This window comes from Falco rusticolus, chromosome Z (genome assembly GCF_015220075.1).
Source record: "Falco rusticolus isolate bFalRus1 chromosome Z, bFalRus1.pri, whole genome shotgun sequence".
Classification (NCBI taxonomy): Eukaryota; Metazoa; Chordata; class Aves; order Falconiformes; family Falconidae; genus Falco; species Falco rusticolus.
Window position 1 is genome coordinate 47,507,736 of NC_051210.1, and position 18,155 is coordinate 47,525,890.

The 18,155-nt window shown below is 37.0% G+C and overlaps 1 protein-coding gene across 5 annotated transcripts in view; it reads left to right on the top strand.

The window, feature by feature from the left end:
- The window catches only part of PIP5K1B (phosphatidylinositol-4-phosphate 5-kinase type 1 beta), a 122,760-nt gene that overhangs the window by 93,477 nt on the left and 11,128 nt on the right, over nt 1–18,155 (top strand). For 4 of the 5 annotated variants that reach the window (XM_037373946.1, XM_037373947.1, XM_037373949.1 and 1 more), the window contains 3 exons: nt 2,415–2,570; nt 3,309–3,453; nt 16,843–16,960. In XM_037373946.1, coding sequence (XP_037229843.1) covers nt 2,415–2,570; nt 3,309–3,453; nt 16,843–16,960 — 419 coding nt within the window. Of the gene's footprint in view, nt 1–2,414; nt 2,571–3,308; nt 3,454–14,875; nt 16,808–16,842; nt 16,961–18,155 lie in introns of those variants that run through there. The other variant, XM_037373948.1, reaches the window with a different exon arrangement.

Consider the following 18,155-nt stretch of genomic DNA (forward strand, 5'->3'; position numbering starts at 1 on the left):
GTGCAGGGAAGGATGGTGATGACTGCTGAGATGCATTCAGTGCGTGTGCAGCAAGGAGGGCTGTAGGAAAGACCTGATAAATATAGCAGCAAGGCAAAGATGAGTGCTTGGGGTTCACTGTGGCCAGGCTGCTCTTTGGGGAAAAGCTGTTTTGGTCGTCTGAGCAATGAGGGTCTTTTTTCAAGAATTACAGCAAGTGGTGTAAAATGTTATTGTAAGACATGCAGGTCAGCTGGTATAAATAGTATGCATCCATACTAACTTACAGCTTTACTGCCAAATTAGTTTTTAAATCTGTGGAGGTGCTGAAATTGCACATATTTATTTTTTTTCAGTAAGATAAGAGATATTTCTTCTTAGCCATTAGGAAACAGTGGTTTGGAAGTTTAGAGGTTTTTTATAAAGCAGAGTTCTTGAAAATATAATTTGACTAGCTAGAACTATGTTGGTTATAGAGGAATATAAAATGGATTCTAGTTAGCAATTTGGTAATCCTACCTGTGGAACTGTATTTGGTTTGGGAGTTTGGTTTGAATGTCAAAATGTGGAATAGACACTTGGCTCAAATACTACAGAAGGAGTATTGAGTGTATGGCATTGTGTCAAACTGATAGAAGGTGTTCTGTAGATACCTATTTGACCAGTGTTATGCTGGTCTCTCAACATTAATTATCTGGAGTGAGAAGCAATTGATACAGATAGAGGTAGAACAAAATCCAAATGAAGGATAGAACTAAATGAGATTTAAGTGAAATGAGGATGACTACAAATACTAGTACAAATTAACAACTTAAGATGTTAAATGTTAAATCCTTCAGAAAATAGTTATTAATATAAAAATAGAAGAACCTAATGTCATGACAGAATATGAAGCAAAATACAGCTGAAAGGAGGAAGGAGCCTCCTGAGACTCAGATGGCTTTCCACCCTAGAATAATTTTGCCAGAGAACTGGTGGGAGCTCTGTTGTCTAAGACAATACTCAAAAGAACTCCTTTGCACTGGTCGAGGGTAAGGAGTAGAAAACTTGATAATTCTGTCTGTTGGGCAAAGTAAATAACTCATGCAGACATGTATGTTTCCTAAACATTTGAGTCTTCATTCGGTTCTTTCTAATTCTGACTGCTAGATTTGTCGGCACAAGACACAACCTGTTCTGTGTTTGAAAGCTACAATGTACAATTAAGGACATCACGACTAATTTTCTCTCTAATCTTAATTTGTCTGTCTCGTTTTTCCAGGCTATTAACCTGTCTTAATATCTCACTCTTAGTGATCTGCTCTGTATATAAGGCTATTAATCTACTTTTATATGGATTAATCATTCAAATGCATTATCATTCTTTCATAAAATGAAGAATTGAGAGTGTTCTTGCCTTCAGGAAAATTGTTTCTAAATTTCGAGTTAGACATGTCAGTTTAAAACTCTTAAAGCCCATTTGAATCTGTGCTTTTTTTCCCCAGTGCACAGAACAAGCCTCCATAAATAACAATAAAGGCATAATAAGCAGATTCAGCCTTCAGAGGCTAGCTCAACAGATATCTACTATGTTATTTTTTAATGATATCCTGGAGCTATGCATCTGATTCTCTTCTTCAGTCTAGCCAAGTGGCTTTGATGCATTTAATTTGAATTTTGTAGTAGAGCACAATATGAACTCTTGCAGTGCATCTGAAGTAACCCTTCAGCCAATGCATGGAGGTCAGCAGCTGGCAACTGAAAAACACTAAATGACTGGCTGGCATCTTTGTGGAGAACTGCAAATGGGGGTCATGGTTCAGTACTAGTGGCAATGGTCAGATGCTAAGAGTTGCACCCAAAATGCCATTGTAAGTAGGCAGGTGCTGGTAAGGATTATAAAGGGGATATTCATACCTGAATGTACAAGCCATCAACATTTTGCAAGTGTTTATTGTACCCAAAGAAGATGTTTGATACATGTCGCTGAAGCGGAAATTCTGCAGTAGTACATCATTATAGTAGCTGTAGTTCAGACCTCAAGGAAATAGTCATAACCTTTCAGAATACTCCAAATGTCTGTTTAGTTTTCCTGTCTCCGTATGTTTTCCTGTATCATTCTGGCTTTGATTATGTGGGTTGATACTCCATATGAGATTTGTAACTGTGTGATGTCAAAGTTGGTTAACTGATGTAATTTTTTTTTTTTTTTTAGTCCTATGTGCAGTAAGAAACCTCAGGAAAAGACAAAAGTACTTCACTCATAGATGAGATAACAAAGCGTTTGGCTCTAGTTTTAGTATAATATTTGATAAGTGGGTTTGTATCTGGTTGTGTTCTTTGTCTGTGTTCAGAAACCCTAACTTTATAGATGGCTTGCTTTTCTGTATGCTGTTAAACATGTGCAAGGTGATCAGATGAAATGATTCAACACCTATGTTCATTTGGCAATGCAGCTTTAAAGTCTTCACCTTCAAAGAAACGGTGCAATTCCATCACAGCCCTAAAGGCAACATCCCAGGAAATAGTGTGTGCGGTTAGCCAGGAGTGGAAGGATGGAAAGCATGGCATTCTTGCTGAAGGACAAAGCTACGCCAGCCTTGATGAAGAGGGTAATATCTTTCAGGTCAACAGCCTAAACAATGTTTTTAAAGGAAGTTAGTAGAAGTTCTGGAAGCCCTGTAACGAGAAAGCTTCCAATCAAAGCTTCAGCATCAAGATTATTCTCATGGAGAGGGTTGTTGGTCATATTTGGCAGAATTGACTTTCAGGAGCAAAACTTAGAATCAAGGTTACAATATGCTGTTAATCTTTGATTTCAGGGGATCCTAAAAAGATTTATTCATCCCAGGTAGCAGATGAAGGCCAGAGCCAGTGCTCTTTTGTTCACTGACTTTTATACAAACATGTCCCATGAAGTGTTTTGAAGCTCAGTTCATTGTTCCCAGAGTCTGTTTGAAGAGGTACAGACTTTGCCCCTCTCAGAGCTCAGCTGGAGCCAGGCTGAAAGGAGAACCAGCTACCTAATCCCATCTGAAAACTGGGCCTTGGTAGTGGAAGACCAGTCCCAGAACTTAGAAAAATTTATCAGATATTCATACTGCTGTTTAATGTTTGACCTTGGTGTTGCTCTGTATTCTGCTGAATGTACTGGCTAGCAACTGAAATTCATTGTGTAACATCAAAGAGTGTGGGTATGGGCACATGAATATTACAGTCTCATCAATTCAAACATTAAGAAACGTCAAGAAGCTGTTGAGAGCACTATGTGACTCCATACACTTGCATAAAGATTCTTGGAATCAATTTGAAATGAAGTTTGCTAATGTTCTTTGTTTTTGTGTATGCAGTACTAGGTTCACACCACCGGCCGGATCTAGTGCCAAGCACTCCATCTCTGTTTGAAGCAGCTTCCTTGGCAACCACAATTTCTTCTTCTTCCTTGAATGTAGATGGGCATTATCAACATGATCAACCTATGCTTTATTCTAGCAGGTAAAGGCTGTATATGTGGTAGAGGATTCCCCAATGTTTTGCTAATAGTCTGACAGTGTTTACAAAGGAAGGGGCCTCTGCAAAAGAAAAAGCAGAAGGGGCAAGTGTCTCTGCAGCTCAGTCTTGAACTCTCCAGTGAAGGAGGGGTGCAATAAGCCTATAGGATTTGTTATATATTTTTTGGTTACTATATGTATTGTGATTGAGGTCACAAAATAGAAAGCATAAACACAGTATACTTTGAATTTTTTGAATGTTCCAAAACTAAACTGGGCATTAAAAACTTGCTTAGGCCTTAGTCTGTGCTGTAAACTGAACTAGATTAAGACCAGCATGGGAAGTACGTCTTGTAAAGCGGCTGTAGCCTCAAAAGCTGCAGAAACCCGTGATGTGCTAGGAAAAGGGACTTACTTTCTGGTTGATCTTTATTCTGAATGTACAGTGCTGAATGATGTGCTTTAAATTCTTTTGAAATGACCATTTTCTGAAGTGAATTTCTATGAAACTTCACCCGTGGGTGTGACTAGAGCCTGTCTAATTTTAACCCAGGAAGGACAAAAAAAGCAGAGTCTCAAGAAGAGTTGTGCAGATGTTTGTGAGCTAGCTTGGATGTGATTTGAGTTGTGTTTGAATATACTTGATCCATGTGACTGTCCAATACCATGCCTATGCTAGGAAGACTTGCTGGGAGATCATCTATTTGTGTGCCTGTACTCTTACCTTGTACACTTGATGTATGCTGTGTTCTTTCGTCTTGCTTGCTTGTGAATCTCTTTACCATGTGTTGTACTGCAAAATAGCTATTTCTTTGTTTTTGTCAAGAAGAGTAACCAGTGTGAACTCATGAATTTTGTTTGGAATAATTTGGAATCCTGGACTACACGATGTCTGTATAAAGTTGGTAAGCTTACTCGTGTGCCAGGATGTAGTTCTTTACTTTAAAACTGCATGTTGTCTAAAAAGATTGAGTTACTTTAAAATCAATCTTGAGGCAGTAGGCTTTTACCACCTATTTAAATTTGACCAACTGCATTTTCATAAGAAGTAATATGACTTGCAATTTGTTGATCAAAGTGATATTTGCAGCTTCCATTTTCATTAGGTTGAAATAAATCTCACTGATGTGGTGTCTTCCATAGGTCTGATGTCTTGCTGTTAAAATTTGGAATGAGGTATGGTTTGGGGTGTTACAAATACGACGTTTTAATTACAAAACCATCACAAGTTGTCCCAAAATGCATTACACAAGCTTTAGGAACTAAAATTACTAGTACACGTTAGTAGAAATAGAGCTCCTTCAATTCAACTTTTGTCAGTCTTGTCCAGTTTGTGACAAAATTAGCTGTAGGATTTCAGTGTTCCATGATCATTTACCAAGTTTTAGCTTTGCTAGAGGTCAGGTTATAGAGTATTGGGGTTTTTTATTTGCTCTAAACATCAAATAAAACTACAGAACTACTTCAAACTAGCATTAGTCGGCAAAGGAGAGCTCTTTTAGAGTTCAAATTTACTGCAAATAGTACATTTCAAATAATCTTTAGTCTCCATGAGTTAATAGTAGAGAAAAGCTATGAGTAAGTCCTTGATATTTTCCTATGAAGATATTCCAAAATAATTCTAAAATAAATAATGTTTGTAGCAGATCTACACTTTGATTGTATGTTTAGACTTGTTAGTCTCCAGTTGTGATTCAGTCAATGAAGTAACCTAAAATGTAGTACATGTCAATTCTGCAATCACCCTGCACATCCTTATCTTATAAAATCAAATTATAACTGTAGTATCTGCAGTCTGGGTTTGCATACTTTCAATTTGTCAGTACAGCAGAACATGTTCTCTAATACAGCACAGACCTTGCACCAGCATTCATAGATGTGTGGTGTCTCCATGACCTTGCCCTATAGCCCAGAGATCTGCCATGGGGGCTGACCAGTTAGCATCCTTGCTAGTCCAGATGTATCGCCTTCAGCTAGGGCTCAGTGGCAGTTTTTTTCTCCTGACCAACGACTGCTTCGTTTCACAATCTCAGCATGTAGAATTCATGAGGATTAGTTTCCCTGTCATAGCTAGTAGCTTGCTTTCAGGATTTAAAAAAGCTGCTAAGCATGCTCAGTTTTAAACTAATTTCTTCAAGATGGTCCTGGGTACTGGCAGTTTTGTACCCATCTCTGCTTCCTGCATCATTGCAGGGAGGTCCTTGCCTCTTCATGGTGCTAAATAATATAGCCAGCTTAAGTTTCGATTATGTTTTTATGGTACATTGAAGGAACTTCGTCCCCCCATGAGAAAAGCTATCAGGCAAATAAAACCACCAAAAAACCCCATGCTACAATGATGCATTGAGTTGTAGGTATCTTAGATTTTTCATGCTGGAGTTCTGCTTTTGAGTATTACAAAATGTTGTAATGCAGGACTCATCACTTTGCCATTTGTCTCTGATAAACAGGAAGGCTGGAGCGGTCCTAGAAAAAAACCTGGAAGAATGATTTGCTTGCTAATGTGAGCCTGCTTTCAGTTGTTAAAATATTTAATTGACTGTAACATTCTGCTTCAAGTTATTTAATAGAATTACAGTTACGCATCTTCTTTGTCAGGCTTTTTCCTCCTCTTTCAAAGTGTCCTGGCACAAAGTACAGAGTACACAGATTTCCTTGTAACCATTCAGAAATCTCTGGTTTAGGGTAATAAAGGGAGATAATCCTGCACAGATAGTAATAATACAGTATCTGTACAGATCCTTAACTCTTATTAATGCTAATGAGTGGTATGTGCCCATACCAGTGAGAGGACAGGTGCCTTTATCTGCCTCATTAAAAAGAAAGCAGTAATACTTTTGGGTACCTTGAAGCACACACTGTATTTTTAATTTTGGGGGGGTGGGAGGGGGGGTAATTACCATCAACCATGAATGTAATCATTTTCCAAGGGGAGGGAAATGGCATTTTATATGAAAAAGAAGCTCAGAACCATCTCTCTTTGAGGATGCTCAGTGTTGTGGTTTTAAGTAAGGAACTGCTGCCTGTGGTTAAGCAGGCAGAGGTGACCTGCTGAGCCAGAGCTAGCTCCTGAGGCTCTGTCATGTGAGGAGGGTTTCTGTAGACCCGGCTTGGTACAGATTAGAACTGACATAACTAATTGGTAGATGATGCACAGCAGCATTTGGAGATTTGTGATTAAGGTAGAAAAGAGAGAATGAACAGCAGTCATAAACATATAGTTACTAGGAATGTTTTTCTGGATTGCTTGAAGAGTCCTTGAAGAGTTAGAGGAAACTCGAGGTGTTACCCAGGCAATGTCAAGAAGAACTGGTAGATGTAGTGAATGAAGGAGCAGAGGGGAGGGGGAAATGGCTGTATTTTTCAGCACAAAAGGAACTTTACCTAAAAAAGGGCAAACATGACATATATTATTCAGCAAATGTAGGCTTTCCTATTTGTCAGAAGAGAGCTGGTTTTTGATTTATGAAGCTGTTTCTCAGTCAGGTGGTTCTGTCATAAGGAATATCAAGTATTCATTTAGTAAGAGAACAGGACTGACTATTGCTTCTGTTAAAATTTTCAAAGATTTTCCACTCCTCAAGTAGGTTTCTATTTGATACAGAGATATTTTAGTACCTAAAAGTCCATTTTCCACTAGAATATATGTTCAGTTTTGAGTCCAAATACCCTTCTTTGAAAGGGTTTGTTTGCTTTATCTTAGGAAATGTAATATTTAGATATTCTATCAGGGATTATTTTTATAGAAGAAGTGATAACAGATTTTTTGCCCCCTCGAGATAAAGTTTTCCTAATAAGTATGGATTAATTAAATTAAAGATGACAAATCTGAATGTCCTGAGCAGTATGACTGTTGTCTCAGTTGGCATTGCTTTTACAATTGCAAAGAGCTGAAGGAGGTTAATGCCTTTACAGGTGTTTCTGGAAGTGTTTTAAACCAGAGTTGCAAGGTAGAAGTTTCTTTCCAGTGTATGTTTCAGCATGTCTCATGGCTTCCAGTCACAAACCCAAATAAAGTCCCATGATGCATAAAGGGGTACTTCACCTCTCTGTCTTTAGAGCAATGCCAAGATACTGCAGGCTGTGGAAGGAGGGACTGCTGAGTTCTTCTGATGATGTTTGAGCCTAGGAAAACAATCTATGTGAAATCTAATTCTTGTTTCTCTTAATGCATTCTGTACCTCCTTTTTGTAAGATGTGTATGTAGTATGGATTTCTGCCTTTTCTTTCCTCTTCTTTCTGCTATTTGGTGTATTTTTCAAGGGTTTGCTTGCTTTACCTTTGCACTGCTGTTTTTGGCGCAGTCCACTTGAAATTTTGGAAGGCTTTGAGGGGCTGTGGTTTTCTTTTCTCTTACACTGTCAAAATGTCTTGAAATGACCAAACTTAGAACTGAAATGCCCCGTGACTTGACATGTCTCATTTTCAAAGACAGCTTAGAAACATCTGGGAGTGGAAGGGATTTGTAGGTATTCATTTTCCTGTTGTAAGAAGTGCTTAATCACACCTTTTGCCAGTCTGGTTTTCTGTGTAAACAAACTTCTGTGTGTTAAGTTTAAATGTTCTGTCTGTTCACTCACCACCCTTAGCTTCTGAAGCTTAGACAGACTTGTCTGAATGTGAGTCAAAGTGAATTAAATTCGTGCAAGCTTCATGAGAACAAGCAGCTAGGTGGAGGAAGAAAGCTTGAATGCGCTAATGCTAGTAATAGATGCAGTGAGACACTGGGGGAATCCCCATGGGAAAAAGAAAATTAGACTATGATTGAAGCAACATGGGGCTTAAAGAAAAACAAGGCTTTCCCAATACTCCTGCGATGGAATTATTTTGCTATTTTTTTTCTTTTTCAATTAAGAACCAAGATAAAACAGACTGCTTTAGCAAGAGGGCAACAGCACAGTTGAGCACACTCATTGTGGCTGACCATTACTGAATGGGAGAAAGTAACTGCAAAAATGGGGTGGTTTGCTTGGCTTTTCTTTATTTTCCAGTCTAAAAATTAAGGATGAGAACTCAGTACACTGTTGAAATTGTAAAAAACCTCTGTTCAGCTGAAGTGTTCTTTCTGATACACTGTGTATATAGGGATTTCTCTTGTTCTTTCCTGTGCTTCCCCCCCAGTTTGTCTTTGCCTTACCAAAAGTCTGCGTTAAAACTGGCAATCAATGCAACTGTAATGATGCTGTTGCAGAAATTTGAACTTCTAGCTATCAACTGCTGACAGCATGTGTGTTGCTGTTAAGAGATTAATTATGAGAATTTTTTTTACTCTTTTATGAAGAAGTTCCATGTATATGTCAGTTTCAACTCAGTTATTTAATTTGAAAAAAAGGCTGTAATTTGTAAATCTCATTAATGTGCTGGTAGAAGCTATATTTTGTTGTATCTGAAGAGCTTTGTACACTTTAAGGTGTACTGTCATTATTTTTTTTTCTTCCTATTATAGGATTACAGCTGTAGTAGTTAATAACATATCTAAATACTAGTGCCTAATGTGTAGAAGTGTTCAGGGGTACTTAATCAAGTGAACAATTTATGTTTATTTACTTCTCCATTATACTTTGTTGGAACAATACTGTGACAAGGTTAACAGAGCAAGAAACATAGCAGAAAAGCAGGTGGAAGCATACTGGTTTAAAGAGCATAACACTGCTACCTGCAGTCCTGAAGAAGCACCAAAAAAAACCATTGTTGGGCCAAAGGCTAATATATATTGCATTTAACCTTACAGTTTGGTATTTTCTTGATGATACAGGCTGGTATGAAGAAAACAATGTCATCTAAGTGAACAGAAAACCCCCTTCTCTGTTGCTGTTGGAAGTTAGTATTTGGGTTTATTGTACTTGGTTTATGAAGTGTTCATAGGAATAGAAGAGATAATCTTTCTTGCCATGTAAGTACTTGTCCTGGACACATCTCAAAATACAAAATTTCAGTCACAGACTTCAAAAGTGAAGTGTAAAGCACATCTGGATGATGCACCAATTATTTACTAAGGCATGTCTAAATTTTAATGGTTTAAGCCTCATACATACACCTAGTATGATGATCTCTATTGCATAGAGTTCATAGTCTTAAAAAGATTAATCTGAAATTTGCTTTTCCTACTAGCTTTTCACTGAAGTTTTGGTTGTAGTATTACTATTCATAGCCAGAAGAATACTGAGTAATCCTGGAATTCAGTGTAAATGTTTAAAGATTATCAGTCCTTAGTATCAAGTGTAGAGTAACTAGCATCAGTACCAAGGGATCAGTGAGGCATCTAGATTTCCTGAAAAACAAATACAGTTCTTTCTCCATTTAAAGTTTTCTGAGCCATTTACACATAATCTTAGTCATTGAGTTAAAAGAGAATGCTTAATAATGTATGAGTCTGGAAAAAATTAAAGTAGTCTGTGGGTTATAGTTCTGCTCTACTCATCTATTATTTAAGCATGTGAAACTACTTTTAATGTATTAAGTATTTTCTTCATGTGGGTATTTAGATTCAATATTAAATACCATATAGCAAGAATTCAGAACAGATATTAACTCCAGCAAAGCAAGGAGAGCTGACTGATTCTCAGATGTAAACTGTTTGCTTGCCCACTGATATTCTGTGGCTTGTGTATAAAATAAAGGCTAGAAACTCCAAATAGCAATTATTAGTAACTGTGGCAAAACTAGAGACTTAATATTTTGCCATAGTATATTTGCCCATATTGGATATTCTGAATAATTTTCAATAATTTGGCTGTGAAGGGTGGCAAGAAAGCAGGAGCAGGATAATTATTTTAGAAGACCTAGCAGGAGTATATCCTTAATGAAACCTTTTGTAAGATTAGGCAGGTATTTCATAAAGCAGAGGTTCTGTCCTTGAAGCAGACCAGTGCTGTCCTGAAAAGCACAGGTCAGTGACCCTGACAATGGAAGAAGGACCTAACAAAGACTAAAGGACTAGTCCTGTGAAGGGAAGTTTCTCAGTCTGCTTTGAGTAAGTGATTCAGTGTGATGTTTTGTAATTAGCCTTGAGTAACCCTTTAATTTCACCTGTTCCAGCTCTAAGCCTATAGATACATGTTGATGTGTAAAAGGTACATAATTTTTTTCAGAAAAGTAGCCTGTGAGATATCATAAATGACCTTATTTCCTGTTACAAAAGTTCATCCTCTTAAAACATCACCAGAAAGAGCACCACCACTATGTAACTCAACAGCATATTAAGCAGACATAATACTAGAAGAGAGAACAGTAAATAAATATAGCACCCTGTTTACATCATACCCGTTTAATTTATTTTTGCTCAAGGTTACTGTCTAGAAGTTTCTGGTAAAAGTTCTAGTGAGCAACAAAGAGACGTCACCTCCTGCTTTTAAGTCTTTCCTCAGTTCTTTTGCTATATAGGTAGGCAGCCTCGAGGCAGAGTGAGAAGACTTTGCTCTCTTCCAAGGTTTACTTCACTTTCATGATTGAGGCACCCTTCTTTTGGTGAAATGATCACAAGGTGCCTTCACCCATTCAGAAGAATAAAAACCTACTGGAAAATTAATGTTCTGTTTGTGGCAGGCCAATGTAGATCTGAGACTGTCCTGGTACTTGTGACATTATCTGACCTTACTGTCAGGTGGTTGGGATTAGCAGTTGTTGGGGAACAGATATCGGTAGCCTGTGGAAGGAATATTAGCTGAATAATGCGTCCTTCACCAGCAAATATATATATGACTTTTTAATGGATTTTTTTAATCTCACTGTTTTAAGTGTAAAACCAGCACTATATATCTGAAAGAAGTGAGCCTTCCCATAATTTGCAAGCTGTAGTGAATTGCAGTATCATGAAATACACAATGTTGCTTCATTACGTTGCTACTCTGTATTATCATCCCTTGAGACATACTACCATATCATAAGCTGCCAGTCTGCAGAATTATCATAAACTTCATCAACATCAGTTTAAAGAGGGAGCTATCATTTTCACATTTCCTAATTTGATGGGATCCTTTGTCTCCTTATGCAGGATGAATAGAGGGACATAATTTGACATTGCAGTCTGAACAGTGTGCTGTTTGGTTCTTTTTTTTTTCTTTTTTTTTTTTTTTCTTTTTGGTACATTTTAAAAGCAGCATCTTATGTTGCTGTAAACTTTCTTGTGGAGATCTCTGCGTATCTATTGCAGTAGGAATGCATTCATCTGTGCTTACTAAATTAATTGGATCTGATCCCATTCAGCTGTTGATGCCCTGTTTGCAGCACTTTTTGTTGTAACTTGTTTTAATAGAGCCCTAAAAAGATCATAAGTCATTTCCTTCACAGAAAAAAGAAGTTTTATAAATTATTTAGTCAGTGCTTCTGGAAACAAATTGGTTGTTGATAAGTAGAAAGAATACCTATACTTTTTTTTAACTTGAAATTTAGAATTATTGTTCAGTTACCATACACAGACGTGCATGTGAAACTCCAATGGTAACAGTTATTATTTAATACATAAGCAAATGTTTCCTGACTGAATTTGTCCCTCTGCATGCTCCTTTTTGTATTCCATACTCATCCTTCCAAGTTTCATTTCATAACCATAGTTTTTTCTGGTGAGGAAGGTCCAGAGCAGCTTCTCAGACAGACTTCCAATTGTAGATCCCTCCAAGGGCTGATACATGTTGATGTGTACCTCAGTGGATTTGGGTTTTATTACTCAGTATTTTGTAATCTAGACAAAGTTCCTAAATTCAGATAGCTTACACCATCTCTTTTCAACTACATATGCATGTCATGTACGAAAATTACAGGTCTCATGATTTTAATTAACACGTGCAAAGGTGTCATGAATTTGATGTGTTTACTGTGATGTTTACTGATTCACATCATGTTTTGCCATCGGTGTGAGTATAGTAGCACAAACTTACTGTCAGACTCCTTCACCTGAAGCAATATTCAGAAGATCAGTCATATCTATTGTTTTTTCAGGTCTGTAGTTCTGAAGTTTGTCAGCAGTATCAGAGAAATATTACAAGGGAGGTTTATTATATTTCACCTACCTCTTTTTTTTTTTTCCAGACACACATATAATTTATAAAAATTAAATCCAAGGTTGTTTTTGAGGTGATTTAATATTTCTACATTGTAAACAGACTAATTAATGCATTTAGTTCAACGGGTCCATAAATACCTGTTGTCCCTGTTTACATTTATATGTATAGAGGACAGAATTTCTGCAACAGTTGGTATTGAGTTGTACCTTTGAACAATAATTTTACTGCTCATTTATCCTACAAGGTGTTTTTCTGAATAACTTTATACACAGAGATTTTAAAGATCAAAAGTCATGATGCAATGAGCTGGTAATTTTTTTCAAAAGCTTGTATAAGAGTTGTCAAACACATTGGACATTGCAAATGCATGCTGTTTAGGGGGCAAATATTCTGTGGGATGTGCTACAGGAAAGCATATTTGACTTCCAAAGATAGACATCAAAGCCTGTTTCTATTACAATTCTTCACAACGGGGGAGACCCAGTGACTCATTTGAAAGAAGCTGCTAATTACATTCCTACAAGAGCTGTTCTTCACACTGTAGGAGAAGAAAAATGCCAAACAACTAAACTCAAAATACAGCTTAGACTTCTGCTTTGGCCAGTTGTTACTCCCTGGCACTGTTTCTGCCATTCCTCAAAGGCTGTGCAATGGCTTGGAAAGGAGACTGAAGAACTTCTACCTGTCCTGCATGCTGCCTTGCAAGTAGACACATTATGATGAGGCATATTTGTTTTTCCGTGAAGAAAACAGAAGTGTTTAATTTCTAAAGCTGTCATGTCAGTTTAGTGCAAATAAAATATGAAGTACAGAAATAGTAATTAGACTTTGGGAGGGTTTGAATTATTATTTAATTTTTTATTTGTTATTACTATTTTATTTTATTATTTCAGATAATCTTGCCTGATTATGCTAGCTCCTTGACAAGTTGTAATTTTTTTCCTTTATTCCTTAGAAACTTAATATGATCTTATCTATATGATCCGTAGATTAAAATGTGTAAAAGTTACTGTTCTACAAATCTGCAGAAGATCAGTCTAATTTAGTTGTTTCTACTGAAGATCTTGTGCCCAACACCCAATTTTTTCATATTTGCAAGTAGCAATCTCTAACTATCTTTACCTTTTTGAGCTAATTTGAGTGAGGATTTTTTTGCATCTCATGTCCAAAAGAGTATTTTAGAAGGACTTCAGAAAATGAAGGATTTATTTTATTTTCAACTCAAGAGGAAGAGAACTCAGGCCTGGTTTTTGTTTAAATGTGTTTTAGTGTGTGATTTAGAAGGTCAAAATATGGCTTTCCTCACTTCAGCATAAGGACAAAATGTTTTATGCTTCTTAAAATGATATCCACACTGACGCTATGGATGAAACCATAAAAAAAAAAAGCTTCTTGCTTTTCCCCCTTTTCATAGGAAAATTGGAAATCTTGTTCTTATGCATGTTTTCATGTAGTTCATAGTCACTTAGCCAGCTGGGCTGCATGTTCTTCATGCTGTCATTGTAAGGCAAGTACAAAAGCCAAAGTGATTGTTATATTCTGCCATGAAAATTTTTCCTAACTAAGAAGGTGTTATTATGTTATTACACATAAGCATTATACAACAGTTGCAGCACAGCATTCAGCTCCTGGCAAAAGCAGTTGCTTTCATACTGACATTAGCATGGGCTCCAGATGCAAATGAACATGGCAGTGACTTCGAATTTCCAGTTTCTCCTTTATACATGTTACAGATTGGCTTCCCAAAGTGGACAGTTCATGTTCTTTTAAAGAGAGAAAAACCTCCAGTTATTGAACTTAATGTAAATGACAGCTCTGTTTTGCAACAGTTTTCCTACATTTCTCCTTTCAATAAACAATTCTTCATGCAGGAAATGCTTTCTTACTTGCAGGGTTTACCTCTAATTTTTCAGTCTGAAAGTCATAGCAGCAAGGAGTTTGCTATCTGCAAATAAGTTGTGGATCTTTGCTTGTAAGAAAATAGGTGGACTGGCACCTGTGTTGTTTCATTCTCATCTCTCATGCCTGATTTTGTTCAAGGGACTTCAGTTGCTCATGGTTTTCTGTATGTAAGATTACTGTATCTTAGTACTTTTTCTGCTCCCTTTCTCCTTTTTCTTTCTGTATATTAATATATGTTTTATATATTATTTGTTTCTGTATATTAAATCTCTCTTTTAGGAACTACACTACTAAATAACCAAATTATGACGTAAGAATTTCTCTTTGACTTCTCTTAACATGCTGGGTTTGTTTCAATTCTCATTTTCTGACTGACTGTATAGTGTGTTTCTGTAACAGGTAGGGGAACAAAGAGGTACACTACAAAGGGAAGAAGACATGACATTTTATAAGTAAAACCAGTAGTTAAACAATCCTAAGACCAAGTGCTGAACTCATATTGCTATTGTTTGCTATCCACAGCAGGCTGTGAAGCAAGCAACATAAATTATAATTTAACAAAGAGCAAAAGAAGCACAGTGCCTTCTAATGGAAAAGTAGAGAAGAGAGGAAGAAAAGTAAGTGACACAGTAAGCCAGTGAATTAAACTGAAATAGCAGGACTAGGTCTTAGTCTTCTGATACGTGAAGGATGTAAAATAAAATGCCGCTGGTGTGAACTGTAGAATCCTCGGCTTGTCTTGAGTACAGGTTCCAGAGGTTTTCAGGAAGTGAAAGAAGTCAAAAACAGCAGCAGCAAAGGTGGCAGTGATGTGGCCTGATGTGTATATGAAAGGAATAACTTATTTTATTTTTTTTTAGCCTTTAAACCTAACCTAGTGCAGGAATAAAAGCCAGGTATACACCACAGCCTGCCCAACTTGCTTTACAGTTAGTAACACAGAGCGCTGTTTTCCAGAAGGAAAGGTTGACCACTGGGTTTGCATATTTTTATAGCTGTAGTAGCTGCTCACTGCACATTCATCTTGTGTCACGTCGTTTTCCTATATTGGCCTTTGCACATTCAGAGGCCTGAACTGCGCCGCAGCGCAAATCAAAATTCTGCAGGCAAAAGTGGCTGTCTTCCTTCACGCCTCCTCCCCTTTCAACAAGAGTAGCATCTGTCATGCCAGAGCTTATTTTGTGGGAGATGATAAAACAGTCTAACATTCGGCAGCAGCCCATTTTTTCCCTCCCTGTCTGCCCTCCCCACTTCAGTAAAATGAAGCATTGGCAGAAAACTGATGTGACTGAAATGTTACTCAGTGGAATACAAGTAACAGGTGTGAGAAAACTGCTACTAAGACAGTGGGAGCTTGGTTACCCTAGGGACAGAAGAAATAGTCTTCCTATTGAAAAGACGTCTAATACGCTATATAATAAAAGGAACATTGTAATGTGGCAAATGTAGTGCTGTACACTTAATACTAATATGACATGAGGGTGACTGATGATTCATTATTTTGTTGAGCTTTTGAATTTGTTTTCTACTTTGCATGCTAGCTTTGTGCTTCCTGATACTATACTCCATCTGAAACATAATTAAACTACAAAGTACTGCAAAGGGAGGGGAAGGTTAGTAATTTCTGGACTGATGGCTGTAATCATGCTTTCATAGACAGTTACAATGCAGAATTGTTTGTTTTCACCTTGCATGTAAATAAATACCTAAGAACTTTTAAAATACATCTCTGCAAAACTGACAGTTGAATTTTCAAGGCAGCCTGGAGTATTAGTTTCTGGCAGCTAGTGAGGACAGGGGATAAAATGAGCACCTAACTGCATTAAAACACCTTTGAGACTTTCAGCTTTCTGGTTCCAGGTATGGATTATGTGGATTCTTGTGCAGATGCATTTGCAGTTTCACATTCTTTCTGGGTAGCAGAGAACAAAAAATCATATCTATGAATAAAATCATACAGTGCACTTGCTCTGTAAATGTCACTTCCTTGCAGAGCTGTACCTATTACAGTGTACTCTTGTTCTTCTCCCACTTTCCCTTCTGAACTGTTGGCTGCAAGTGATCCCATATCTGCATGAGAAAGTTCAATGCTCCTGTGCCTAATTACTGAATCTTTTTTTCCCTATTGTGAGTTAAGAAATGATGCCAAAACTTACACCATGTGTAATGTGAAGTTAATGAAGTTACTCCACACTTACTGGGACGTAGTTTCATTCTTTAAGTAAACATTAGAGTTCAGGAACAGTATTAGTTCCTCATAAAATGTTAGTTAATGCAAAAATAGAAACTGTGGTTTGGGTATGTTAGTCAAATATGAGCTACCAATTATCTAGCCATTGTCAGCACATATATATTTGCCATTTATATTCCCTCTTTTCAAGTATTTGAAGCTTTTAGGTTTAAGAGAGAAATTTATTTTAAAATTTTGAGCTATAACTGACTCTGTAACTTTGGGGTTTGGTTGATTGTAGTCTCCCTTCTCTTTGCAGTAAAGGGTTACCTTCGAGTTCAACTTTCACTTTAGAAGACAGTGCCATATATTTGACTTCAGAACAAAGCACGCTGGAAATGGAAAATGATAATGCTTCAGTTTTGGATGTCTACTTAGTAAGTTGTCGAACTGTTTCTGATGGGCTTTTCCCCCTCTAATTCCTTTGATTCACGGTCAGTAAGTGACTAAGATACATGCTTAACTTCAAAATCCAGAGGTTCTTTTAGGTATTTCTTATATGAGACGTATGCCTAAGTACCTTGCCAAAGCAAGTCCTTAAAGAATCTATGTGCCTGTTAACTGTTGTGTTATGTATGCTAAGTATGACAAAATGCCTTCCAGTTTTTCTCTGATGGTAGGGTTTTTTTCCCTATTATTTGTTTCCGTAAGAGAAGAATAAAAAAAAAGAATAAAGAAAAGTCTTTCCTCTTCATGTTGAATATTCCACAATGTAGAAATTAAATTTTCTCAGAGACGAAGGTTCTGTGTTTACATCAGCAGTTTTGAAGCCAATGAAGTAGAGCTTAATATGAAGTACATTAACGGCTCCACTTTCTGCTTTGAAGGGTTGTCCAGTTGTGGTGGCTGGAATATGATTAAAAATTTATCTCCTCTTTTCTGTTTTCGTTCCTAGTGAGCAGTTTATCTGACTGCTGAAAGATAAGCTCAAGTTTGTTGTGTTTGGTTGTCTTTATGTCGCCTGTGTTTTAAAAATTCCCTTAGTATCTATAGCTCACATTCCACAGACATAAAGGCAATAGGTACCCAACTCCAGTTCCAATCGAGGTTTTGTGCTCTTCTATGCTAAATTGAATTGAATTATGCTAAATTAAATTAAATTATGCTAAATTAGCTTAAATGCTAAAAGCCCTTTTAGGCCATTTTTAAAATCTCAGTATAAATATCAAGAGAGAGGTGTGTTAAGCATGGCTTTTTTTCTGAAGGTTGGTTTTCCTAAAGCACAAATCAAACAATTCTGGTCTTATCCTGGTAATATCTTCCCTGTGTTCTCATGAAAAAATGTCTGTGACTTACATGGCAAGAATTGTACTAGAGAAGAAGGGTAGGGTCAAAAAGGAAAGTCTGTTCATTAGGTTTCTAATAGATGTTTCACACAGGCATAGTTGTTTCCTTTTTTGATAAAAGTTCACTGCATTCTTTATTTTTCTTACCTCTAGAGTTTCCTGATTTTTGTCTTTAAGAGATCCAGAACATAGAATCATAGAACAGCTCAGGTTGGAAAAGACCTCAGGAGATCATCTGGTCTAACCTTTTGTGGGAAAGGGAGCCTAGATGAGATTATCTAGCACC